At 37.7% G+C, this 27,843-nt stretch overlaps 3 protein-coding genes across 4 annotated transcripts; all 3 read left to right on the top strand.

Annotated features, from left to right (window-relative positions):
- Nucleotides 1-1,390: 1,390 nt before the first annotated feature.
- cldn15a (claudin 15a) lies at nucleotides 1,391-5,608 on the top strand. Its single transcript, XM_048185845.1, has 5 exons — nucleotides 1,391-2,014; nucleotides 3,216-3,380; nucleotides 3,579-3,660; nucleotides 4,868-4,975; nucleotides 5,120-5,608. The coding sequence occupies exons 1-5, from the start codon at nucleotides 1,798-1,800 to the stop codon at nucleotides 5,214-5,216; spliced, it is 669 nt and encodes a 222-aa protein (XP_048041802.1). The 5' UTR covers nucleotides 1,391-1,797; the 3' UTR covers nucleotides 5,217-5,608.
- Nucleotides 5,609-6,163: 555 nt separating this feature from the next.
- Nucleotides 6,164-19,119, top strand: dnajc3b (DnaJ (Hsp40) homolog, subfamily C, member 3b). Its single transcript, XM_048185842.1, has 12 exons — nucleotides 6,164-6,625; nucleotides 7,732-7,842; nucleotides 8,796-8,920; nucleotides 9,010-9,084; nucleotides 9,725-9,868; nucleotides 11,565-11,746; nucleotides 12,047-12,166; nucleotides 12,950-13,055; nucleotides 13,279-13,399; nucleotides 14,037-14,169; nucleotides 16,725-16,873; nucleotides 17,802-19,119. The coding sequence occupies exons 1-12, from the start codon at nucleotides 6,541-6,543 to the stop codon at nucleotides 17,945-17,947; spliced, it is 1,497 nt and encodes a 498-aa protein (XP_048041799.1). The 5' UTR covers nucleotides 6,164-6,540; the 3' UTR covers nucleotides 17,948-19,119.
- Nucleotides 19,120-19,540: 421 nt separating this feature from the next.
- On the top strand, nucleotides 19,541-27,218 carry LOC125265556 (cytochrome b5 domain-containing protein 1). Of its 2 annotated transcripts, none has more exons than XM_048185843.1 (4): nucleotides 19,541-19,786; nucleotides 19,926-20,002; nucleotides 22,736-22,954; nucleotides 26,741-27,218. In XM_048185843.1, exons 1-4 carry the CDS (start codon nucleotides 19,666-19,668, stop codon nucleotides 26,969-26,971), a joined length of 648 nt encoding a protein of 215 aa, XP_048041800.1. In that variant the 5' UTR covers nucleotides 19,541-19,665; the 3' UTR covers nucleotides 26,972-27,218. The 2 variants fall into 2 exon arrangements, with proteins under 2 accessions (XP_048041800.1, XP_048041801.1); XM_048185844.1 differs by having other exon boundaries at nucleotides 19,548-19,786; nucleotides 26,744-27,218.
- Nucleotides 27,219-27,843: the final 625 nt, after the last annotated feature.

The raw sequence follows: 27,843 nt of genomic DNA, 5'->3' as shown, positions 1-27,843 counted from the left end.
TATATATATATATATATACTACAAATATTTTACAACACACTTATGTATGTACTGTCTGTAGTAAGTGTAACACTGAACCAAATAAAGACCAAAGTCATTATGATGAATGGAGAAGTGTTTTCCATTCATCATAGTGTTTTACATAGAGCACATCAGTATTCAACTGGTTCTTATAAATGTCTATTCATATGATGGTTTGTGTGTGTCATTTGAAAACAAAATACCATTTTGAGAAGAAAGAACATTGTTTTGAATGTAAAGTTTCATTTTGCAGGAGAATTGAGGGTTCCCTTTCGATACTTCACTCGTACTGCGTATGGGGAGACCTTTCCCCATACGCAGTACTCGTTCCGTATCTCAGGGAACCGAGGTTACGTTAGTAACCGAGTACGTTCCCTTTCGATACTTCACTCGTACTGCGTATGGGGAAAGGTCTCCCCATACGCAGTACTCGTTCCGTATCTCAGGGAACCGAGGTTACGTTAGTAACCGAGTACGGTTTTGCCCATTGTGTGTGTGTTTTTTGATTTGTGTGTAGAGTTCTGAGAGTATGAGGCATGCTTTCAGAAAATGTGTGTAAACAATCAAGAAAAACTGTAAGTTGGTGGCTGCAGTTCACTCAATGGCCACAGGTGTCGCTAATAACGAGGGCTTCTGAATCCTACATTTCATATTTGTAAAAGAACTGTAGAAGCAGTTTTACATTTAGCTGGCTCTTATTTGTCCTAATACCAGCGGTTTTGGAATTGTTATTCATTGATGGCTATCATTCAAATGTTTAGAGTCAGTACGATTTTTTAAAGAAGTATTGTTATTCAGCAAGGATGCATTACATTGATCAAATGTGACAATATAGTCATTTACAATGTTGCAAATTGTATTTGAAAAACATGCTATACTTTTGAACTTTCAATTTATTGTTAGGGTTAGGGTTAGCACATGATGTTTTCAACACTGATAATAGGCTTTATGATTTTTTTCTTGAGCAGCAAATTAGCATATTATGCTGATTTCTGAAGGATCACAGAAGACTGGAGTAATGATGCTGAAAATTAAACTTTGCCATCACAAGAATAAAATATATTCAAATAGAAAACATTTTTTTTTACTATTTTAAATTGTAATAAATAATAATAATTTTAAATTATTAGCATTTTTTATCAAATAAATGCAGCACTTGTGAGTATAATACTTTTTTCATAAAAAAAACAAAACAAAAAAAAAAAAAAAGAAAACACTAACCCCAAACCTTTGAACGGTAGTGTATAGCTATATTTCAGATATAGGCCTACCCAACAAATATTTTAAATTGGAGTGAAGCTTATTTACTTTTCGTATGGCAACGGGTTTCATCACATTGTTTAGCTGAAGTCAACTAATCACATTTTACAGTGCAATGAGTTTGAGTCCATGAGACATCTCGGATGCATTGCTAGTGAAGGTCAGGCAACGACCATTGGACTTTGGTGATAACCACCTGTTGAGTTTCGGGATGTAAAACGTAAAAGCAAGACAAGAGAGGGGAGGGCAAACAGAACCTATAAATGACCGCTACTTTAACAACACATCTGATGTGTCACAGTCGTGTAATCTCGCTCTCCATGGAAATACTGGCCCAGCTCACGGAACAGCTTGCGAAATCAGTAACACCTGGGAATATTTAATTTGATAATTTTTTCAGCAAATGGTGTTCAGATTTTGAAAACTAATAAATAAAACAGAGAAGTAGCCTACATAAAATAGGAATACTGACGTCGATTGTGGATGATTTTGGAGCCTGTGTAATCTAGAGCAGCCATGGATCCGGTTATTGAAGTCGTTGCTTTATTTCTTGGCTTTCTGAGTTGGATAATGGTTGGCATCACAATTCCGAACCGCTACTGGAAAGTATCGTCGTTAGATGGGACTGTGATCACCACCTCAACCCTGTACGAGAATCTGTGGATGTCCTGCGCCACGGACTCGACCGGAGTGCACAACTGCCGCGAATTCCCCTCTCTGCTCGCCCTGTCTGGTGGGACAAAAATACCTTATAGCCACAGTTTTATGATCATTCAATCATCACAGGTGTAGGAACTTGATATTAGCCACCACTGTCATAAATAAACAATGTAAATCAGTTTAATTTTGGCGGGAACTTTGGTGGCCGTGACATTTCTCACAGCTTCACAATGTGTTCAAAACTGTTTTTTAGAGCAACTTTCTTTCTTTCTTTCTTTCTTTCTTTCTTTCTTTCTTTCTTTCTTTCTTTCTTTCTTTCTTTCTTTCTTCGTCCTCATTTCAGTATTTCTGTTTATTTATTTGTTTTCTAGCCTACTATGGCTATTTAGGCTAAGTCTATTTTCTCTTTCTTTCTTTCATTAATTATTTAATTAATTAATTTAGGCTATTTATTTATGTGTTCCTTCGTTCTGTTTTATATTTGTCTTTCTTTATGTTTACTGCCGTTTACTATTTGCTCATGTTCTCGGTCTGTCGGTTATTTATTTATTTAGTTATTTATTTATTTATCTGTCGTTCTCAGTCCAGTAGTTAGGCCTATTTTATATTTATTTATTTATTTGTCTTTATTTGTTTGTTTAATACTATTTAATAGCCTATTTATTTATTTTGTCGGTCTTTATATTTACAGTTTAGTAAATATTTAATAGCCTATTTATTTATTTTGTCGGTCTTTATATTTAGTTTTCAGTTTAGTAAATATTTAATAGCCTATTTGTCTTTCTTTAGGCCTGTTTGTTCACTAGCCTACTGTTTACTATTTATGTATGTATTTTCTTTGTCGTTCTTTCCTTCTTTAATTTTATTTTGGCCTATTTATTCGTTCTCAGCTCAGTAAATATTTTATATTTGACCTATTTTTCTTTATTTATTTGTTTAGGCCTGTTTACTATTTATTTATGTATTTTCTTTGTCGGCCTTTCCTTCTTTAGTTTTATTTATTTATTTACTCAGCGGTATTCGTTTTAAATGTAGGCTATTTGTTTACTGTTTATTTATGCGTTTTCTTGGTCGATCTTTTTTTTAAATTATTATTTAGCTAGGCTATTCATTCCAGTTATTTATTTATTTATTTCTGCTGATGCTTTCTTAATGTTGTTTCTGTCTTTCTTTGTGGCTTGGGCTAATTCTTTTATTACAGTCCTATATTTTTTATATTATTTTCCAGAATCAAATCTTTTAGCACGTGATTCTGTTTGTTTCTCTTCCCTCAGGTTATATCCAGGCGTCTCGCGCTCTGGTGATCGCGGCGGTGGTGTGCGGCACGTTCGGGGTGGTGGCGGCCCTCATCGGCGTTCAGTGCTCGAAGGCCGGCGGAGAGAACTACACACTGAAAGGCAGAATCGCCGGTACCGGAGGCGTATTTTTCCTGCTGCAGGGTAAAGCACATTAATAATTAATCTCAATATTATAGAATGATGATTGGAATTCACTGTTGGAAATTGTGCTTTTCAAAAATAATCTTTAAAGCAGTTCTTATCAGATTCACTCAGATGCACTTAGCCTATCAGAATGCTTTATTGCTATTGTATGCTATCTGTTAATCTTTAGGGCTGTGTTTTTAATCTCATGTAAAGGTTTGTGCACGATGGTATCAGTGTCCTGGTACGCTGCCAATATCACTCGAGAGTTCTTCAACCCGCTCTACCCTGGCCAAAAGTGAGTATGTGTGCTCTTTCAGTAGTTTAAAGGGAAATACTGCCCCCTGCTGTCTTCTTTAATACTCCACTCTACTCACATCCAACAGGTGCCTCTGGCTTCACCTGTTCGAGTTTTACAAAACTGCAGACCATTACTGAATTTCCCCTACTGTGTTTTACTAGCCTAAAATTGTGTGCTATAATGAAAATATTTGTATGATAAAACTTTGTTTATGTAAATCAATATTAGTGCATTGTGCTGATTGTTGATGCGTTTAAAGTCATCATGAAATCAAAATGAACAATTATTATTTTTTTATGGATTATTGAAGTAGCCTATTTATTATAAATTAGCCTTTTTATTTGAGCACATCATTATTTATTTTATTGTATTTTTTTATTATTAATGTGCCCTTGTAATCTTTAAGTAAAATAACTTCCCCTCCTCCAAAGACATTTCTTCTCTTCTGTCCCAAATAACACACTTCATGTGCACTTTCGGCCTTGTGGACTTACAATGGCCACTGCGTGCGCATGTCCGTTAAGTCCACAAGACCGTAGGGTGTCTTTTTAGCTTAAAGAAGGGTGCCTGTGAGCGCCCCCTTTGCGGCTGCTATGCGCCCTCGATGCGCACTTCAGCTGAGCCCACAAGACTGTAAGCAATGCAGAGGACTTTACCCGGCAGTCAAAGCGGCATTACGTCTTGAAAGTGCGGACTCAGAGGAAGACCGTGAGGGTTTAGGGTGCCATTTGGGACAGGGCCATAGAAGTGTGCCATTTGGGACAGGACCACAGTGGCACAGATATTTAAGCTAAAATGACGAATGGGACACCCTACGGTCCTGTGGACTTAGGGGACATGCGCACGCAGCAGCCATTGTAAGTCCACAAGACCGAAAGTGCACATGAAGTGTGTCATTTGGGACAGGGCCAGTATGACTTGTTTACTGACGTTCGGGCGGGGCAACCTGTCACTCACATAAGATTGGCCAATTGCAAACCACAACCATCCAATCTATTCCTGATGGAAAAAATCAAGTCCTATCGAAGATTTTTTCACTCGAGAAGCTGTTTCACTCGGATATATGTCACAATAGGAAATAAAAGAGAAGAGCAACTTCCTTTTCATGCTTTAGTTTGACAGCAAATTTCATAATGACTGAAACCTATGTATGTTCCACTGAACTGAGCTGAATCCGTTGTGTTGTTTTTGTGGTGTGCTGTAGGTATGAGATTGGAGAGGCTTTATACATCGGCTGGGCCTCTGGTGTTCTCGCCATCTGTGGTGGAGCTTGTCTCATGTTCAGCTGCAAATTAGGCTCAAAGGAGAAGACGTGAGTTGCTTTGTCGCTCTCACACACACTTTTCTCTTTTCTATTTGGCTATCTTTTCACATAATATGTTCTTATAATATTTTTCACATTTTAGTTATTCGATGAATTTGTGTGTTTCTTACATTCTGCATCTTGCTCTTGCAGCGGTTACCCCTACCAGCCCACGCGAGAAACTGTTTACTCTGCGTCCGCATCCAGGAGAGAAGCTCAGAGCACTTATGGAAGAAATGCCTATGTCTAAATGAAGCAATTCTGGTCAATTTCATGGCTAAACATAACATTTTAATATAATATGACAGATGACTGTTAATATTCCGTCCGTGCAATTATGTAAATATTTATACTAGAGTACTAGACGCACAGGCAGTTTTGTGGCCACCTAAGTCAGTTTTGCTGTGCAAAAACACCTTGGAGAACATTATACAGAATGAAAGAGTTGATTACCTGTGCAGGAATTACACAATGAAATTGCTTCACTTTTGTTCAGAATTCTTTTGTCGCAGTTACATGAATCAAGGTATAATAAGAAAAAGATTCATAATGTGTTGATTATCATTTCTCCATTTATTTGTACAAATGACCATGTTTTATATGATGTATTTTATACAAACATTAAACAAACATTAAAAAGGCCATTATGTATTTAGGGTTGTTTTATTGTTTGACACTTCTCACATAATAACAACAATAATACTACATTTCATATTTTATTTTCTTACAAAATTTGATCAATTACACTATTTAATCTTATGTTAATTTTATTCTGATATACAGTACTTAGGCCTATCAATAACAAAAGCAATTAAATACAGTTCAGAAATCATAGTTACCATGGTAATATTCTATTCTTTTCTATTCAAAGCTCTACACAGTTTGAAGGGGGTCCCAAATTGATTTATTTTTCTAAGGTTCTGTTCTTTTATGTTGTATTCTATTCCATAATGCTATATGCGCTTTATAAAACAGCATAGAATAGATATATTATAGAATAGGCAGAAAAATTTACCATGGCATCCACGGTTTCCTTTACTACCGAGACTGGACGAGGCGAGAATAGACTTTTCATCAAGTAAATGATGGGTCATTTCAACTATCATTCTATTACAAGATATGGGCGTGTCCTTCCAGTGCGCTAAAATAATTCGGCCAATGGGACGGGACCACGTTTGTGGACAAACACGGATGTCACCGCGCTGAAATGTAGGGCGATTTGAATTGCACACCCAATAGGTTCAGCTGGAGGAGACTTCCAAAAGTACATAGCTGACAGCTGTTGTGCACAGTCACTGTCGCACGGGGCTAAGAAACAACTCACTACAAATTATAATACACTTTTTTCACAGAGTGTTTATTATTAAGAGACACGCGGAACTAAAGTTTCGCATTCCTTTATTCAACTCGGACGTATTTATATCGCGGACAACAGAAACATCTTCGTAGCAAGTATGCCGGATATGCCGCTGTTATGGTGATCTGAGTATAAATACTCATTCTGTCACATTGCACGTTGTGAATCAAAGTGGAAAGACACACGGTTGTATATCGGGGGTGTGATAAATGTCATCATGGATTCGGGACGGCGGAGAGGTTTGAACAGTGTCCTGTCCTCCCTGTCTCTGCTCTGTGTGGTTCTGGACCTACAGCTGGACGGTGAGGTTTCACTCTTCTTCTTCCACACACGAGATTATGTTTATATGCAGAGGATTTCGGGTTTTGTCAGGTTGTCTGTACTAAGTTGTCTGGGAAGTACCAGAGTATTACCATATCTCTGGACACATACCATGTTAATACTATGGTATTTATTGAATTACCACTTAAAATATAGTACATGAATATGGTAATCATGAAATATATATATCAAAACACCGTGGTATCATCATCATCATCCGATATTATCACTCTATCATGATACCTCCACAGGTGCTCATCAGGAAGTGACAATATATATATTTTTTAAATAGTATAAAATCATATTGGCTTATAAAACTTTGTGAGATGCCTGACAGCGTTTGAATGCCATCTGATATCCAAGTATACTGTCTAGATTGACTGCTCAATAGGATTTGAAGCACAGATATTATTTTAAAATTCTCTTGCTTTAGAGTCTGATTTCATGCAAAAGGACTACAATAGAACAATCATGTTATTATTTGGACATGTACTATGGTAATGCTATGTTTTGTAAATTAATCCATGATTTGTTTGATGTATCATTCCAAGGAACTTCATGAGATTTAGAAGTGATAGATTGTATTTAATTATGTGTGCATTACAGTGACCGCTAAACTTGTAGTGACCATCTTCCTTGACTTTGGAATTGGTAATATTGTAGATTTTAAGCTTTTAAGGTTAATTTCTAAACAGAAACCATACTAGAGTAAGTAGAGGTGGTAGTTAGTAATTTTAGGTTTTGTTTTCCAAAACAATCCTGTCACAATGTGCTGCATGCTTTCACTTTTTGTACTGCCATTGTGAAACGAAACACAAAATGCATTGGAATCATTAAAGGAGGGTTTTTTTTTTTTTTTGAGGTTACAGAAAGGCTTACCGTTTTGGGCATGTAAATTTAAACATGTAAAAAGCATGTAAACTCAGTCCCATAAGGCAGACAGAGGTTTTTCAAAGCTTCCCAGGAAGCAGCTGTTCTGACATCCACTCATTTTTAATAATTAATAATAATTTTAATAATCCTAAAATTTCTGGTCCAGGTGTCATATTAAGTATGTAATATTATTAATTAAGTAGTTTCATTTCAGGTGTGTTAGGCGCAACACCTGTTGAGATCGAGCATCATCTGGAAATGGGCCGTAAGCTGCTGGCAGCCGGACAGCTCGCTGAGGCCCTGTCACACTATCATTCAGCTGTGGGTAAGACACATACACACACACACAAATGACACATACACACACAGACGCACACGCACACACACGCACGCACGCAGGGCAAGGCAATTTTATTTGTATAGCACATTTCATACACAATGGTAATTCAAAGTGTTTTACATAAAGAAGAATAATAGAACATAAGGAATAGAAATAACAGTAAAAACAGAGAATTTTGCTATCTGGATGGAAGAGCTAGGAAGTCTTAGGGAGTTTTTTTGTTGTTGTTGTTGTCCGTCAGAGTGGATCTAAACGGATCTTCCTCACATGACAGGACTGCTACCTGTTTAGGCACTTCAAACTGATAAACGCACACACACACAAATCACACATGAAAGCTAAACTACTGTTCAAAAGATTGGGGTCAGTAAGTTTTTTTGTTTGCTTGTTTTGAAAGAAACGAATACCTTCATTAAGCAAGTACACATTATTTACTTTGATCAAATGTGACAGTAAAGAGATTTATAATGTTACAAATATGTATTTTTCAAATAAATTCTGTTCTTTTGAATTTTCTATTCATTAAAGAATCCTGAAAAAATGTTTCACGGTTCCCACAAAAATATTAATGTTGTTTTCAACATTGATAATAATCAGAAATGTTTCTTGAGCAGCAAATCAGCATACTAGAATGATTTCTGAAGGATCATGTGACACTGAAGACTGGAGTAATGATGCTGAAAATTCAGCTTTGTCGTCACAGAAATAAATTACATTTTAAAAATGTATTCAAATAGAAAAGTTACATTAAATTGTAATAATATTTCACAATATTGCTGTTTTTACTGTGTTTTTTATTAAATAAACTGTGAATGGTAGCTTCATTTTTTGCTAAGTAAGAAGTACTAAAATGCATTTAGTTTCAGTTTATGTAGATCATTCAAAATGAAGAAAAGATTTAGTTGCACTTCATTGACAAATGCAAACTTCTTCAATAGAGGGCGACTCTAAGAACTACCTGACATACTACAAACGGGCTGCCGTTTTCCTGGCCATGGGCAAGTCCAAGTCAGCGCTGCCAGACCTGACCCATGCCATACAGCTCAAGCCAGACTTCCTTGCTGTGAGTTAAATTTTGTTGTTGTGATATTATACTGGGTTATAGGTGACAGTCCATTATAAACACTCACTTTGGTGTGTACATGTTTTCAGGCCAGACTGCAGAGAGGTAATATCCTACTGAAACAGGGAAGTACTCAAGAGGCCAGAGAAGACTTCCAAGCAGTAGTGAGTACAACAATTCCCTTAAAGGGATAGTTCACCCTAAAATGAAGATTACGTCATCATTTACTCACCCTGGTGTTGTTCTGATGCTGTATGCTGTTCTTTCTTGTTTGGACCACAAAAGGAGAAATTGTAAAAAATGTCCCGCTCATGCTTGTCTATGTAATGTCAATAGTGACTGGCATCAAGCTTTTAAAAAAAGACACAGAAGGATCACATAATGGTCCTATATGACATGTGTTGTATATTTAAAGTGTTCTGGGGGTTTATGAAAAACAAACTGAAATTTAATGTATTATTTAACAGAAATCCTGCCTTTGATCTTCTGTGCTCGACTTTGCATATATGAGACACTATTAGCGCCGCAGTTCACACCGACTTGCCCAGGAAAAGCACACAAGTTATGAGAAATCAAGATTAATGAAAACGCAACATGAAATGCACCGCCTAGACCACCCCATTTTTTTAAAAGCTTGATGCTGGTCACTATCCACTGCCATTATATGGACGAGCGTGAGCGGGACGTTTATAAAAAAATAAAATTGTGGTCCAACTTCATTCTCAAACCAGATCACATTCTGCATCTACTTGGTGCTCTGTTCTTTTGCCTGACGCCTGCTCTGTTAACTTCTCTCTCTTGCAGCTGAAGCGTTCCCCGGATCACGAGGAAGCACATGATCAGCTCCACAAGGCTGATGAGCTGGAGTTACTCCAGGAAGAGGCACATGAGGCCAATCATCGTGGAGACTACATCACTACTGTCCAGGTGCTGGAGCGAGTCATAGAGGTGAGTTAGTCTGGAGATCAAAAATACACTTGTAGCCAATCAGCAGGAGGGGGGCGTGTCCACTCATGATGGGGGAGGAGAGAGAGTGAGCAAGAGGGAGATTTAAAGGTGCCCTCGAATGAAAAATTTAATTTTTCTTGGCATAGTTAAATAACAAGAGTTCAGTACATGGAAATGACATACAGTGAGTCTCAAACTCCATTGTTTCCTCCTTCTTATATAAATCTCATTTGTTTAAAAGACCTCCAAAGAACAGGCGAATCTCAACATAATTACGTAACAGTCGGGGTGTACGCCCCCAATATTTGCATATGCCAGCCCACGTTTCCAACATTATAAAAGGCATTAGACAAGGGCAGCCAGTATTAACGTCTGGATGTGCACAACCAAATCATCAGACTAGGTAAGCAAGCAAGAACAATAGCAAAAAATGGCAGATGGAGCAATAATAACTGACATGATCCATGATAACATGATATTTTTAGTGATATTTGTGAACTGTCTTTCTAAATTTTTCGTTAGCATGTTGCTAATGTACTGTTAAATGTGGTTAAAGTTACCATCGGTTATTACTGTATTCACGGAGACAAGACTGTCGTTATTTTCATTTTTAAACACTTGCAGTCTGTATAATTCATAAACACAACTTCATTCTTTATAAATCTCTCCAACAGTGTAGCATTAGCCGTTAGCCACGGAGCACTATCAAACTCATTCAAAATCAGAAGTAAACAATATAACAGTATACAATACTCACATAATCCGATGCATGCATGCCGCATGCATGACGAACACTTTGTAAAAATCAATTTTGAGGGTTATATTAGCTGTGTAAACTTTAAGGCACTGTTCAAGGTAAGCACGAGCTCTGTGGGCGGAGAGCACAGGATTTAAACGGGCCGCAGCTTAAAATCGGCGTGTTTATAATGATGCCCCAAAATAGGCAGTTAAAAAAATTAATAAAAAAAATCTATGGGGTATTTTGAGCTGAAACTTCACAGACACATTCAGGGGACACCTTAGACTTATATTACATCTTTTAAAAACATAATCTAGGGCACCTTTAAAGAATGACTGTAGAAAGAGAGATGTCTGAGAGACATTACAAAAGGGAAAAGCTCAGAGGAATATCACTGGAAAAAGAAGGGTTATGATCAGGCAAGAGCTTTAGGACCCGCGTTAATATTAGAAAAGCTTTCCAGTACTGGAGAGACCTAAGCCGGAAGGCCTGAAAACGGATGCCGAGGTAGCGTTTTTCTGCTCTATATGTGGGAAACATTGGTTTTGGTTTGATTCACAGAACCAAGATATGCTGTTGTTGTAATGTTAGCTATAGTAACAGGAAAGTTTTAAGTGTCATTGTTTGTTTGGAGCTGCTGGTGACTACCAACCAACTCTTGCTTGTAAGTACTCTTGTGTGCTGTATGTTCTTTGTTTGACGCACATATGCACTGAGCAATGAAAGGAAGGGTTTGTGTGTTTGTTTGGGTCGATTTCAAATATCAACAGTGTTTCTCAGAAATCACTTACTGCACCTCTAATGGCCCCACAAATAAAATACAAAAACAACATATCATATGAACATATCAAATGTTGCAGTTAAAGCTTAAGATGTCTCTACGGCTTCAAAACCTCAGTGTGAGTGCTTTGTTGTCATCTAGCTTTGTTCTGTAGTCATTTTCTCTTCATTCCCCAGCTCTCTCCGTGGGACCCAGAGTCTCGAGAACTAAGAGCTGAGTGCTACATCCGCCTCGGGGAGCCACGAAAGGCCATTATGGACCTGACACCAGCAACACGCCTCCGTGCGGACAACCGAGCAGGCTTCCTCAAACTCAGTCAACTACATTACAGTTTAGGCGAGCATCACGACTCACTTAAGTATGTACAGCAAGCTAAATGTCAAGTTGTCAGGCTTGTTTCAGAATGCTAAATGACACCTGGGTTCTTAGTTAGGAATTCATACAGACAGTATTCAAGCTTCTCCTGTAGGCTGTTTCAAGGACAATTCTAGGGTAATTTCTCTTAGTAAATGGTAAATACAGCTGTCATTCCCGCATACTGGCTGTGTGCATGTAGACATAGAAATACTATATCAAACTTGTGTGATTCTAAAAGGAAAGATGTCTCTTTCTTTTGCTGCTGTTCACTTTGTCTTTCCCTCTTTGTTTCTGTTTTCAGCCATGTCCGTGAGTGTCTGAAGCTGGATCAGGATGATAAGGAGTGTTTTGCACACTACAAACAGGTCAAGAAGCTCAGCAAACAGCTGGACTCTGCAGAAGAGCTGATCTCAGAACAGAGGTGCTGAAAACATCTCTTCTAGAATTTTAATTTAGGTCTAGGCTCCGCTTACCTCACTCAAAATCTGCCTTTATTTAAGGTTCTTTATAATATAATAACATGAAATATAATTATATTAATGTAAGTGTAATATTTTATTTTTAGCTGTTTTTGTGTTTATTTTATATTACGAACATTACCATTCAGAGGTTTGTGATTCCTTTTGAAGGAAGTCTCTTCAAGGCTGAATTTGATAAAAAAAAAAATACAGTACAAACAGTAATATTGTGAAATATTTTTACAATTTCAAATTTATTCTATTTTTAAATGTAGTTTTTTTTTCCTGTGATGGCAAAGCTGAATATTCAGTCTTCAGTGTCACATGATCCTTCAGAAATCATTCCATTATGCTGATTTGATGCACAAGAAACATTTTCTTATTATCAATGTTGAAAACAGTTATGCTGCAGTTTTGCAGTACAGTAAAAAGATGTTTTGTGGAAACCATGATGCATTTTTAAATTACATTTAAAGTTAAAAATAACAGTATTTATTTGAAATGGGAATCTTTTATAACATTATAAATGTCTTTACTGCAATTTTTTATCAATATAATGCATCCTTGCTGAATACAAGTGTTAATTTCTTTAAAAAAAAAAAAGACTGACTTGGTTTTGAACAGCTGTGAAGCTTCAGCAGTGTCAAATTTCTCAAATTAATTTCTCTCACTACAGACTTTGCAGACATCATCATCATCCTGACATTTAATTGTTCTATGCCTTTACTTTTGCGTTTAATCGGCAGGTATCAGGAAGCCATTGAGAAGTATGAGTCTGTGATGCGAACAGAGCCGAATGTTGCATTTTACACCAATAAAGCAAAGGAGAGGATCTGTTTCTGCTTAGTCAAAGTATGTGTCCTTACACAGTGTAATTGAGTATTGTGCTTTTATATTACATTTTTTAAAAAGATGAAAGCCCTTCTAGTACCCATTAGTGTGGTACATTCTATTTCGCTTCATCAGAGGTGTGAATAATGCAAGAACATCAAGACATATTCCAGTCTGGTTTTGGTGTCTAGGCTTCATCTCACTGGATGTGATTTTTCTCCCTCTCTCTTGTGACTCCTCTAAGATGACGAGTGCTGAGGAAGCTGTAGACATTTGTTCAGAAGCTCACCAGAGAGAACCTCAGAATATCCACATCCTCCGGGACCGAGCGGAGGCCTACATCCTACTGCAGGAATATGAGAAAGGTAGTAGAACACTCATTAAAGGGATAGTTCACCCAAAAATGAAAATTTGATGTTAATCTGTTTACCCCCAGCGCATCCAAGATGTAGATGACTTTGTTTCTTCAGTAGAACACAAATGATGATTTTTAACTCCAACCGTTGCTGTCTGTCAGTCAAATAATGCTAGTGGATGGGAACTTCTACAATAAGAGTAAATAAAACTTGCATAGACAAGCTAAAATTAAACCCTGCGGATCGTGACGACACATTGATGTCCTAAGACACGAACCGATCTATATAAATACTCTTCGGTTTCTCGCACAAACCGATCGTTTCGTGTCTTAAGACATCAATGTGTCGTCACGAGCCACAGGGTTTAATTTGGACTTATCTAAGCAAGTTTTATTTACTCTTATAGTAGAAGTTCCCATCCACTCGCATTATTTGACTGACAGATGGCAACGGTTGGAGTTAAAAATCATCATTTGTGTTCTACTGAAGAAACAAAGTCACCTACATCTTGGATGCGCTGGGGGTAAGCAGATAAACATCAAATTTTCATTTTTGGGTGAACTATCCCTTTAACTACTATATAATGTACAGATTTTCATTTTGGTTGCATGAAAACTCATGTTTCTTCCTCTGTTCCTCTCCTCAGCTGTGGAGGACTATCAGGAGGCTCGGGAGTTTGATCAAGAGAACCAAGAGATTCGTGAAGGCCTCAATCGAGCACAGAAGCTTCTCAAGCTCTCTCGCAAGAGGGACTATTACAAGATCCTGGGGGTCAGCAGGTAAGGCAATGATTGGTGTGATCCGAATCCTGCTTTAAAATGTTGCTGACAGTCACAGTGTCAGGGGTCATTTACACAGAACGCAGGTCAGTGAAGCTAAGAAAAAAACGCTAGGTCTAGAGATGCGTTTTTTAAAAGCTGAACTTATTTTAACTTGAACGTTGTGTTGTTAGAACACTACGTCATGCATGAGACATGGGGGGTGCCCAAAAAAATGCATCCATCCATCATAAAAATAATCCATACGGCTCCAGGGGGTTAATAAAGGCCTTCTGAAGTGAAGCGATGGGTTTTTGTAAGAAAAATATCCATATTTAATACTTTATAAATTAAAATAATTAGCTTCCGGCAGATGATCGTACCCATACTGCGCAAGTCGACTTGCGCCACAAGAGTAACCCTTGACTCGATGTATGACATAGGATGTAGTAGCGTTAGCTTAGACGCCTCTCGCGGTTCAAACAAATAGGGCTGTGCGACAAACTCAAGCTCCTCTTCTCTTTTGTCGAAATCCTTCAACATTTCTCTTTAAAATTTCTCGTTTTAAACTTCTAATTCATGTCCGGTGTTTTGTTTTGCTCTGTTTTGTTTCCGTGTTCATCATTACATCATGCGTCGGGTCAGAGGTGTCGTGGCAGATTCGATGTCTCTTTGTGCATTCAGTTCTGGTCTCGAAGAAAAACTCACAGTGTCGAAGTTCCAGGTCTCAGAAGTATTTAACTTTATTGTCAAGCAACAAAGTGAGATGCCAGCTCCGCATCTGAGGCTCTCTTAGCTGAGGCACAGTTTTATACATTTTTCTTATCTCTTAAAAAACACACCAAAGTAATATCATTGGCTGGTAATATTCGCTCTTACAGTTATTTTCCATGATATCATCTACGGGGGCTCTCCTCTCACACCTCCTTCCCATGTACTCCCTGACCTTTCTGCCATAGACATTTCACTAATATAATTGCAGGTGTTGCTTATGTAAGAGAATTTTCTTAGTAAGGGTGACCAGCTTCCAGCTACTGTACATCTTTTGACTTCATTTCTCATGGGCCTTCTGCCAATTTGATGGTCAACCCTTTTCCCATGGGCCAAATGAAACATTGTATCAAACCAGTCAATACACCCCAGAGGCAAGATGCCTTCATATGACGCACTTAACAATGGTCTTGTTCATTTGACAGCCACCTGTTGTCTGGTGGAAAATTACCAACGAAATATGCTCAGTGGCAAACTTGTTTGACCCGTACAGTTACAAAGGCCAAGAGGCCTCAAAACACTTCTAGCTTTTATAGTAAGCAAACAAATTCTACAATTGTTTTCTATAGGATGGATAAAATACTCCATCAGAGGTTACTCTTTCACCGCAAATCGAGGCATACGGTCGTCTGCCGGAAGCTAGTTATTATAGTTAACAAGGTTTTAAATATGGATACTTTTCTTACAAAAACCCATCGCTTCGCTTCAGAAGGTCTTTATTAACACCCTGAAGCCGTATGGATTATTTTTATGATGGATGGATGCATTTTTTTGGGCTTCAAAATGTGGCCCCCCGTTCACTTCCATTATAAAGCTGGGAAGAGCCAGGATATTTTTAAATATATCTCCGATTGTGCTCGCCTGAAAGAAGATAGTCATATACACCTAGGATGGCTTGAGGATGAGTAAATTATGGGATAATTTTCATTTTTGGGTATTTCTGTCCTGTTTTATGATGATAATGCAGAAAATATGGCCAAAGGTTGTTGCTGCAGCACTTGAAATCCACTTGTTAATTCTGGCATCATGCCCCGCCATTTCCGACCAGTTCAAACACTCCATCAGATGCAAAAAGCAAACAACACATGGCACTAATATACACTCACAATGTGTTGTAATACTACTGAAAAGTCATGACTCTAACCTTTATCTCCATTCCAAAATGTCAGTTGGCCAGACAGTGATCCATCTTTTCTGAATTGTTAAAATATTGGTATCTGGGGACACCCTTAGCATGGAGACTGTAGCATACACCGTCACTGTGTCTGAAACCGAATATTTCCCTGCTAGATAGTATGTGAAAAACACTATGCCAAAAGAGTAGAATGTCCAAATACATAGTATTCGAAAAACAATATTTTTGTGGGGCCTCATGGGACTTTACTATCCCATGAGGCCACGGGAGAGGATTTAAGAATGGCAGTGAAGCGACACAATTAATATCTGTAGGTCACGTGACAGTAACATGGCGAATGTTCAAATTTCGTTTATACTACACATATTCCTTTATATAGAACATACTTTTTATCAGTCACAAAGTTTCAAACCCTATGTAGTACCTACTATACAGTATAAAATTTTGGACGCACTGTGTGGGTTTTTAAAAGCTTAGCTTAAATGTGTAATACGAATAAACAGTGCTTATAAATGCCTGTTGAGATGGTATTCTCAACTGAAATGAGTGGAGGCTTGGTTGGGGAAACGGTATTCTTTACCTCACAACTTAAGTAGATAATAAGCATATACGTGTCAGCCAAATGAAGGTTGTTTGACAGAAATGCTTGTTTCTTTTCACTTGTTTTCAGGAGCGCCAACAAACAGGAAATCATAAAAGCATATAGAAAGCTGGCTCAGCAGTGGCATCCTGATAATTTCCAGTCTGAAGCAGACAAGAAAGAGGCAGAGAAAAAGTTTATTGACATTGCATCAGCAAAGGAAGTGCTCACAGATCCAGGTAAGAGAATGTCAGGTGACGGCAAAAACCTAATGAAACTTGAAGACATCATTGTCAAACTTTCCATAATTCTGTTATTGAAAACTTCTATAGTGAGTCATTTTTAAGTGCCCCATCATGCTTTTTCAAATATTACCTTTCATGCAGTGTGTACTATAGCTGTTTGTAAATGTAAAAGGTCTGCAAAATTTTATAGCTCAAAGTGCACAACAAATGAAGTTATTGTCTCTTAAAAGAAAAAAATTATTCTGAACTGCCAAAACAATTAGTTAAAAATTCCAGTCTCACTTCCTGTTACAAATCTAGGTATAGGTTTGTAACACATTTGCGTAATGCCAGCATATGGTCTTCATTGGCTGCATGTGAACAACGTCTACTTTGACCCTCAAACACACATTAGTTATCTCTGAGGCCTGGAAGAGTTTGGTTCGTGTTGTCGACATGTCGAGAACATTTTCAGTGCTGTGAAAGCATATCCACTTTGCATGTACTTCCAAAAGAAGAGGCTTTGGGCTCGAATAGATACAGTAAAACCGTTACAGTGTATACAAATGCTAAAGAAGCCTCCGTAGCTGAAATTCAGATATGGTATAATACGCGTTTCGTTTCTGACATGTGCTGTAAGCGGTAGACTAATCACAACAGACTGGGCCATCTGAGCAATCAGAGCAGAGTAGGCTCTCAGGTTTAGAGAGACTGAATCCTTTATCGAATTGTTTCAGACACTCTGAGGAATGAGGTGATGCTGCAATGTATTATTATAAGGAAATTAAAGTGTTTTTTGATCTTGGATGCATGTAAATCTCTTATAAGAGACTCCAAAACAAAATTAGGAAACATAGAGACACTTGAACGTTCCATTTATCACTGGATGTATGAAGACTGTTTACCTTCAAATGTATGCATTCTTTGTTGTTTTTCCGTACAGAAATGCGTCAGAAGTTTGATTCAGGCGAGGACCCTCTGGACCCTGAGAATCAGCAGGGTGGAGGAGGTGGAGGAGGCAGAGAATGGCCCTTTGGCTTCAACCCCTTTGAGGGTGGAAACTTCCACTTCAAGTTCCAGTACAACTAATAACAGAGTGGCTGATGCAGTATAAATGGACAATGATTTGGACTAAGAACCTGGCTTGAGAACTTGCGTTATCCAAACTGAACTTTGGAGGAATCTTATCGGAGGGAGAGGTTTTTTGTTGTTGTTGAGACTTGAATCCACAGGCTGTTTTGGACTTCTCCAGGAGCAACTTACTTGATCGGGCAAACACCATTAGTTTGGTGTTTTGATTTTCTTTGCTAAAGACTTTAAAATGGAGTCTAGTTGAACTTGGAGTCTTAAACCAAGCTGAGTTATTTCGGCTTGAAATTTTCTTTGACGTATGTGCCATCTCTAACATTACTTTGTCTCTCTCATACTGTCTTTTTTTTTTTTTTCCTGCTGCTTGTTTCTTTTCTTTGAATGACACTCCAGAATTTAGGGTTGTGGTTTATTTAGACTGTGCCATGTACTTCTGACACCAGTATGTCATATTTGCATTCAAGTTTCCGCTCTGACATGCTGGCAGCATCGAAGTAGATAAAGCAGTATTGCACGCTTTTCTGGCAAAGGAGGTACCTTTTCTCATAATACTGAAGTGTATCCCATAAAACCACCTGAAATTTACCTGTCCTTGGGCTGCTTTATAGCCTGACACTTTTGATCTGATACCAGTTTGCACAGTAGTTGTTGTTTTTTTTGTTTTTTTTACTTAAGTCTTTGCTAAAAGTTTACATGACAGAATGTTTATGATCATTCTACAGCTGTTGCCGATGATAAATCAGATGACAGACTATAAAGCAGCCTATACTTGGTTCAAGATTTTTTGTTTAATAGTAATATATCAACAGGTCAATGTCCCACAACAAAACTTTGAAACTATTATGTAAACTTGACGAGTTACTCCCGAACTGTCGAAATTCGAGCTGAAGGTCAACCAACTTAATCATTATTTTATTGGGAAATACATTAAAATATATATATATATAGATATTATTTGTAGGTTTATGACATGTGGCCACCATTATTTAAAAGATTTGCAGTTTTTTGTGGCTATACGATTGTTCGTTTGTGCCAACATACCAATGCAAATCAGCCTCACTGATGTTATGGGTCTTCCTAATGTTTTATGCTTGTTTTTCATTTCTTTTAAGATAAACAGAATCATGAAGAACTCCAAGATATGCTGTATTTAAAAAAAAGAATGTTGAAGACTCGTTGTCACGTGTCTTTGTTTAGTTGGTATGGGGGAGATACATCTAAGAGATATTCTTTGATGAATGAATTAATTGATCTGCATTCAACTGAAAGTCAAGGCAAGCAGCACTATTATTGTTGCTTACTGTTTTGCTCGTTCATTGTTAAAGCATAAACTAACGTTGACGTCGTTATAAGGTGTTGCCAAACTAATTATAAAAAAAATAGCGAATGAAGAAAATTTACGTTTTCCGTCTTTGCGGTTCTAGGCTTCCGTAGCACTCTGTTGCGCGCTCCTCAGTACTTCGGTTACCGCCAGTGTTGCCAGAATTGGGCTACTTTTATACTGTTGCCTCGGGTTGAATCGGAACTCTATTTTTACCCACCGGAACGCGATTTATACGGGGAACCCCAAACCCGGTAAGCGATTGGCTAGTTTGGGCGGGGTTTGTTACGGTGAGAAACCTGGCAACCCTGGTTACCACAACAACCAGCTTCTGCAGTTCCTCAGTACTCTTTAAATCGAGTGAACAGTTTCATTTCTCTAAAGTGGTTTTGTTCAAATGCGTCGCCCAAGGTATTTCACGCCGAAGGAGGTGTCCCTTCACAACACTGTCAAAGATATATGGGTGTCGTATTTGGGCAAAGTGTACGATTTGACACCACTGCTGGAGGAATATAAAGGTGAGTAACTCGCACCGTATCGTTACAAAAAAAAAAAAAAAAAAAAAAAAAGAGCGAGAGAAAAGGAATAACAGTTTGTAATGTGGCATTTATTAACCATTTCAAAGCAATATATCAAAGACGCTCTCTCTCATAATAGGTGATGTTTTACTGAAACCTGTTGCAGAGTGTGCAGGAAAGGACATCAGCCACTGGTTTGACCCAAAGACAAAGGACGTAAGCTACTGTAACAACACACAAAAACAGTCGACAAAATTTAATGAAAATATATTTTCATATTTTCATGTCATTTGGCAAAAACAAGAACTGTAAAGAAAATAAGTCGTTATATTTCATAACAGTTTTTTATTTTATTTTATGTTTTAGTAATTTTCCCAAATATATTTCAATATTTAATTGTCATTTCAAATATAAGAACTATTCCCTAATGTATCACAAATAGTAAATGTTTTCATAGCCAAGGAATATAACCAAAACCAAACTAGGCAAAATCAATTCCCACCCTACATTATTTTCTCATGTGAGATTATAAAGTGCAACAGTCGGGTTCCGGAAGTAAAAACTACATTCTTTTTGTCTACAGGAAAATTATTTTCTAACAATAACTTATAAACCCTTAAAGACAGCCTTACAGTGAGGTAAGAGGTTGTTAATCGATAGTGTTTGTTTCTTTAGAAGACGTCAGCTTGCATTATTTCAAATTAGTTTTTAAAATAATTTATTTAACAGCAGAATTCATGGTGGAAAAACGTCATTACCCATGATGCTGTAAAGAAAATTCCACCAATCAGAGAGTCAATCTCCCTTCAATCTCAAAATACTTAAATATTTAAATATATATGTGCATGTTTTGCTATTAACTTAAAATATATTGTTTATATTTTTAAATGAGCAATTTTATATTTCTCTGTCATTTTTAATTTGATTATGCTGTTCGCAATGCTTCATGGGATTGATCAGTAAAGCCATTGGCTGCATCCAAAATTGCATACTATAAAGTAGGCAAAAAACAGTTTGTGACAAAAGGAGTATGTCTGAATTTACTGAACACGTAAAACAGTAAAAAGTACCCGGATGACCTACAACTTCCAGTGAGATTCTGAAGTGTGTATACGGTGGACACTTTACTGTCCCATGAGGCCACGGGAGAGGACTTCTGAATGACATTGAAGCAACGCAACTGATGCTGGTAGATCACATGATAATGACAATATGGCGAATGTAGTATGTCTGTATTACATTCATACTACACAGAACATACACTATATTGCCAAAAGTTGTGGGATGCCTGTCTTTATGTGCACATGAACTTTAATGACATGCCATTCTTAATCCATAGGGTTTCATATGGAGTTGGCCCACCCTTTGCAGCTATAACAGCTTCAACTCTTCTGGGAAGACTTTCCACAAGGTTTAGGAGTGTGTTTATGGGAATTTTTGCCCATTCTTCTAGAAGCGCATTTGTGAGGTCAGGCAGTGATGTTAACGAGAAGGCCTGGCTCGCAGTCTCCGCTCTAATTCATCCCAAAGGTGTTCTATTGGGTTGAGGTCAGGACTCTGTGCAGGCCAGTCAAGTTCCTCCACACCAAACTCGCTCATCCATGTCTTTATGGACCTTGCTTTGTGCACTTGTGCGCAGTCATGTTGGAACAGGAAGGGGCCATCCCCTGGGAGCATGAATTGTCCAAAATGTCTTGGTATGCTGAAGCATTAAGAGTTCCTTTCACTGGAACTAAGGGTTCAAGCCCAACCCCTGAAAAACAACCCCACACCATAAACCCCCCCCACCACCACCACCACCACCAAAATTTACACTTGGCACAATGCAGTCAGACAAGTACCATTCTCCTACCAACTGCCAAACCCAGACTTGTCTATCGGATTGCCAGACGGAGAATCATGATTCCTCACTCCAGACAACACGTCTCCACTGCTCTAGAGTCCAGTGGCGGCGAGCTTTACACCACTGCATCCGACGCTTTGCATTGCACTTGGTGATGTAACACTTGGATGCAGCTGCTCGGCCATGGAAACCCATTCCATGAAGCTCTCTATGCACTGTTCTTGAGCTAATCTGAAGGGCACACAAAGTTTGGAGGTCTGTAGCTATTGACTCTGCAGAAAGTTGATGACTTCTGTGCACTGTGCACCTCGGCATTCGCTGAGCCCGCTCTGTGATTTTTACGTGGCCTACCACTTCGTGTCTGAGCTGCTGTTGTTCCCAATTGCTTCCACTTTATGATACCACTAACAGTTGACCGTGGAATATTTAGTAGTGAGGAAATTTCACGAATGGACTTACTGCATAGGTGGCAACCTATCACGCTACCATGCTTGAATTCATTGAGCTCCTGAGAGGGACCCATTCTTTCACAAAAGCAATCTATATGCCTAGGTGCTTGATTTTATACATCTGTGGCCATGGAAGTGATTGCAACACCTGAATTCAATGATTTGGAGGGGTGTGTCCCAATACTTTTGGCAGTATAGTGTACTTTTTTTAGTGGTTGTGATGTATTTACTTATTCAAAATAAGTACATAAATAAGTATGTGATTTCAGAGGCAGCCATTAATTACTCAGTTCTGTACTATTTTCAAATACTTTTTTGTTTCAAATCAAAGTTTATAATGTTATGATTCACCTTGTAGCTAGTTGCCTTTGTTCATGGCTTAAAACGCTTTAACAAAGACATTTTTGAAATCCGTGGGAGAAACTAATGGAAACAAAATACTTCTGTAACCAATACTGCTGAAAAAGTGGGCAGGCACTGTTGCAATCTCACAATCTTCTGAATAACAAAATATTATGGTGCTGGGTTTATATATATATATACACACACACACACACACACACACACACACATATATATATACATTTTATATATATATATATATATATATATATATATGTATATGTGTGTGTGTGTGTGTGTGATTTCCCTTTTCAGATTCTTACCCATGTTGACCCAATGACTGGCTGCATTAAATACTACACCCCTAGGGGGCGCTTTATACATGTACCCCCTCCCTGCCCTCGCACTGACTGGGCCAATGACTTCGGGAAGCCGTGGTGGAAGGATAACCGCTATGAGGTTGGGTTGCTGTCTGCCAAAACACGCTGGATCCGCATTATCAACACTCTAACCTCCCAGGAGCAGAGGCTGGAGGTAAGCCAGTATTAAGCTTGGCATAGAGTTGCTGCCTCCTAGTTGCCACAAGCAGAAACGAAAATACACAATGCTGACTCATCTGCAAAATGATTTCAGGATTGTGCCCTAAAAATTTAATATTAATTATTTAAGCATTCCTGAGAAGATTCAATGCTTGTTGTACTGCACAGACCACATTCCTTAAGTCATATTGCATGCTGGCACTGTGCTGCTGCATACTGAAGAGGGCAGGATTGCACTGTTTCTTCTCTTTTTAGTTCCCCTAAATCTTTTGATTTCATCCTCCCTCCCACTTTTTGCATCCAATCCTTTTCCAGCTTGATGGAAATGGACCTAATGTTGAACCTCTAGCATTACAAGCGCTCTCAGACTGAGTGTGCTGATTTACTTGCTTCAGCAGCCACCAGGCTGTATCTTAAACTCTGGGCTGAACAACCATCTGCCAGTTTTCATTCAGCCCAGATGCTTCTCTCTCTCTTGTCTATGGAAGCTCGTTTCTGCCATAAAATAAAACAAGTTAAATGTGACTTTTCATCTCACAATTCTGACTTTTTTTTCTTGCAATTGTGAATTTATATTTTGCAAGTCTGACTTTATTTCTCGCAATATAAACTCACAATTCTGAGATACAATTCTGACATTTCAGAATTTACATATTGCAGTTGTGAATTTTTTTTTTTAATTAATAGTTTATATCTCACAATTCTTGCAACTGAAAATTTACATCTTTCATTTCTTACTTTATTTCTCACAATTCCAAATTTAGATATAAACTCAGATTTGGCAGATATAAATTTAGAATTGCAAGATATAAACTTGCTATTCTGACATTTTTCTTGCAACTGAGAATTTATATCTTAGAATTCTGACTTTTTTGTTGCAATTGCAAGTTTATTTCTCAGAATTCTGACTTTTGTCTCAGAATTGCGACTTTATATCTTGCAATACGGATTTCATAACTCGCAATTGCAAATTTATATCTAATAATTCTGAAAAAAAATGTCAGAATGTCAGATATAACCTCAGAATTTAATTAAGAATTTATATCTCGCAATGCAGACGATAACTCGCAATTGAGAAAAAATGTCAGAATTGTGAGATATAAACTATGAGAATCTACAGGTGCTGGTCATATAATTAGAATATAATCAAAAAGTTGATTTATTTCACTAATTTCATTCAAAAAGTGAAACTTGTATATTATATTCATTCATTACACACAGACTGATATATTTCAAATGTTTATTTCTTTTAATTTTGATGATTATAACTGACAACTAAGGAAAATCAAATTCAGTATCTCAGAAAATTAGAATATTACTTAAGACCAATACAAAGAAAGGATTTTTAGAAATCTTGGCCAACTGAAAAGTATGAGCATGTACAGCACTCAATACTTAGTTGGGACTCCTTTTGCCTGAATTACTGCAGCAATGCGGCGTGGCATGGAGTCGATCAGTCTGTGGCACTGCTCAGGTGTTATGAGAGCCCAGGTTGCTCTGATAGTGGCCTTCAGCTCTTCTGCATTGTTGGGTCTGGCATATCGCATCTTCCTCTTCACAATACCCCATAGATTTTCTATGGGTTTAAGGTCAGGCGAGTTTGCTGGCCAATTAAGAACAGGGATACCATGGATCCTTAAACCAGGTACTGGTAGCTTTGGCACTGTGTGTAGGTGCCAAGTCCTGTTGGAAAATGAAATCTGCATCTCCATAAAGTTGGTCAGCAGCAGGAAGCATGAAGTGCTCTAAAACTTCCTGGTATATGGCTGCATTGACCTTGGACCTCAGAAAACACAATGGACCAACACCAACAGATGACATGGCACCCCAAACCATCACTGACTGTGGAAACTTTACACTGGACCTCAAGCAACGTGGATTGTGTGCCTCTCCTCTCTTCCTCCAGACTCCGGGATCCTGATTTTCAAAGGAAATGCAAAATTTACTTTCATCAGAGAACATAACTTTGGACCACTCAGCAGCAGTCCAGTCCTTTTTGTCTTTAGCCCAGGCGAGACGCTTCTGATGCTGTCTGTTGTTCAAGAGTGGCTTGACACGAGGAATGCGACAGCTGAAACCCATGTCTTGCATACGTCTGTGCGTAGTGGTTCTTGAAGCACTGACTCCAGCTGCAGTCCACTCTTTGTGAATCTCCCCCACATTTTTGAATGGGTTTTGTTTCACAATCCTCTCCAGGGTGTGGTTATCCCTATTGCTTGTACACTTTTTTTTCTACCACATCTTTTCCTTCCCTTCGCCTGTCTATTAATGTGCTTGGACACAGAGCTCTGTGAACAGCCAGCCTCTTTTGCAATGATCTTTTGTGTCTTGCCCTCCTTGTGCAAGGTGTCAATGGTCGTCTTTTGGGACAACTGTCAAGTCAGCAGTCTTCCCCATGATTGTGTAGCCTACAGAACTAGACTGAGAGACCATTTAAAGGCCTTTGCAGGTGTTTTGAGTTAATTAGCTGATTAGAGTGTGGCACCAGGTGTCTTCAATATTGAACCTTTCCACAATATTCTAATTTTCTGAGATACTGAATTTGGGATTTTCCTTAGTTGTCTGTTATAATCATCAAAATTAAAAGAAATAAACATTTGAAATATATCAGTCTGTGTGTAATGAATGAATATAATATACAAGTTTCACTTTTTGAATGGAATTAGTGAAATAAATCAACTTTTTGATGATATTCTAATTATATGACCAGCACCTGTATATCTTACAATTATGACTTTTTTGGAATTTTATTTCTCACAATTCTGACTTTTTTTTTTATATCTCGCAATACTGACATTATAATTTGCATTTGCAAATTTATATCTCATATTAATTCTGAGAAAAAAATGTCAGAATTTTGAGATATACATTTTTCATGGAATTAAGAATTTATATCTTGAAATTCTGAATTTTTTGTTGCAATTGCGAATTTATATCTCACAATTCTGACTTTTTTCTCAGAATTGCGATTTTACAACTCGCAATAAAGGCTTTATAACTCGCAATTGACAAAAAAATGTCAGAATTGTGAGATATAAACTTGGAAATGCGAGACATTTTTCTCGCAGTTACGAATTTATATCTTGCAATATTGACTTTATTTCTCACAATTGCGAGTTTGTACCTCACAATTCAGATTTTTTTTCCTTGTAATTCCAAGTTCAGATATAACTTCACAACTGGGATATATAAATACGGAAGTGCAAAAAAAAATGTCAGAATTGTGAGTTTACATCTTGCAATTCGAACTTTATAACTCACAATGCTGTTTATATTTCAAAATTCTGAGATATAAACTCAGAATCTCACAATTGAGAAATTTATATTTTGCAATTCTTACTTTTTTGTTGCAATTACTAGTTTATATCTCACAATTCTGACTTTTGTCTCAGAATTGTGACTTTATATCTTGCAATACAGACTTTAACTCACAATTGCAAATTTATATCTCACAATTCTGAGAAAAAATGTCAGAATTTTGAGATATAAACTCACAATTCTGACTTTTTTCTTGCAATTCTGAGTTTAGATATAACCTCAGAATTGAGAGATATAAACTCGGAATTGCGAGATATAAACTCAAAATTCTGAGGAAAAATTGTGAGATTTCCTTTTTTATTTTTTTATTCCATGGCCGAAACAAGCCTTCTCTGGGCCTGTCCAAGACAAATTCCTGCCCTCTGTCTTTCTGTAGGAATATTTATTTACACCGTTCATAAAATAAACATATATTTGGATCGCTTTTCAGAAGCCAGATAGTTCTAAGCGGTTGTTTTCTAAGCAGGTATGCTCAGAGGAGACCTTGGATGAGATTCTCCAGCGATACCTGTGCTACAATTCCCATGCAGCAAGCTACACCTGGAAGCACAATGGCATAAATTTGGACATGAGCAAGACTCTGCGTGAAAACAGCATCCCTGAAGAGGATGAGTTTTACTGCGGAAGCCCAGACTGTAACCTCTTCTCTCCATCCATATGTCTGTATTTCAACGACGACCTCACTGAACTCTAAAGACGTTTGCATTAATATGAACAATGGCATATAATTCATTAGAATATTGCAACTACTGCTAGCAAATTTATAGGCATCTGAGCAAGAAGCACGAACGCCACATCAACTATTCATGTGTTCAGTGTTTTTATCGATTTCTGTCTGTGGTTATCTTATTGCAGCTCTCTGGGCTTCATCCAATCAAATGCTGAGCAACAGAATAAAAAAGATGAATGTCAGCCTACATAATAAACCCCTGAACCATAAAGGCTGGTGGTTGCCATGGTAATTGCTCGGAGGAAATGCAGCAGCTACTGTATTGTAGGCCACAGCGGGCTCTCAACCCTAATTAAGTAGCATTATGTATGTATGCATGTACACAGAATTGATTTCATGCAGTCAACATATCAATGAAATCACTCATTTATGAGACTTTTTGTGATGCCATTAACATCTGCAAACGTGCATATTTTAGGCAAGCAGTTTAATTTGCTATATGCACTTGGTCTAAAGAAATTTTATGCGGTTGTCTTTGTGTTTTGTGCACAAGAAAGAACATCTGGATGAACATCTTTTCAACCAGGGAATCGGGGCCCACTAGGGGGCTTCTGCACATTTCCAAGAAGGCCTAAAGATGGCTTCAAATGATTTAAAATAAGTCAAAATATACTTTAAAATAAGCATAACAGCTGAAACACAAAATGAGCTGATGTCATATTTCTTATTTTAATTAATTCCCTCAAACACCTGTCATTTTTACTATAGAACCAGGGTTTCCACAGTCTTGATAAACATGGTTATATGAGTGTGATTTCTTGAGCGGGAAAAGCCAAGGAAATTAGTAAAATTTTAAAATGTCATGGACATTTCTATAACAGATTTATATATTTTCT

The sequence above is a fragment of the Megalobrama amblycephala genome, linkage group LG3 (assembly GCF_018812025.1).
Source record: "Megalobrama amblycephala isolate DHTTF-2021 linkage group LG3, ASM1881202v1, whole genome shotgun sequence".
Taxonomy (NCBI): domain Eukaryota; kingdom Metazoa; phylum Chordata; class Actinopteri; order Cypriniformes; family Xenocyprididae; genus Megalobrama; species Megalobrama amblycephala.
Note: the sequence above shows the minus strand (reverse complement) of the source record. Positions and strands in the feature narration are given on the sequence as shown.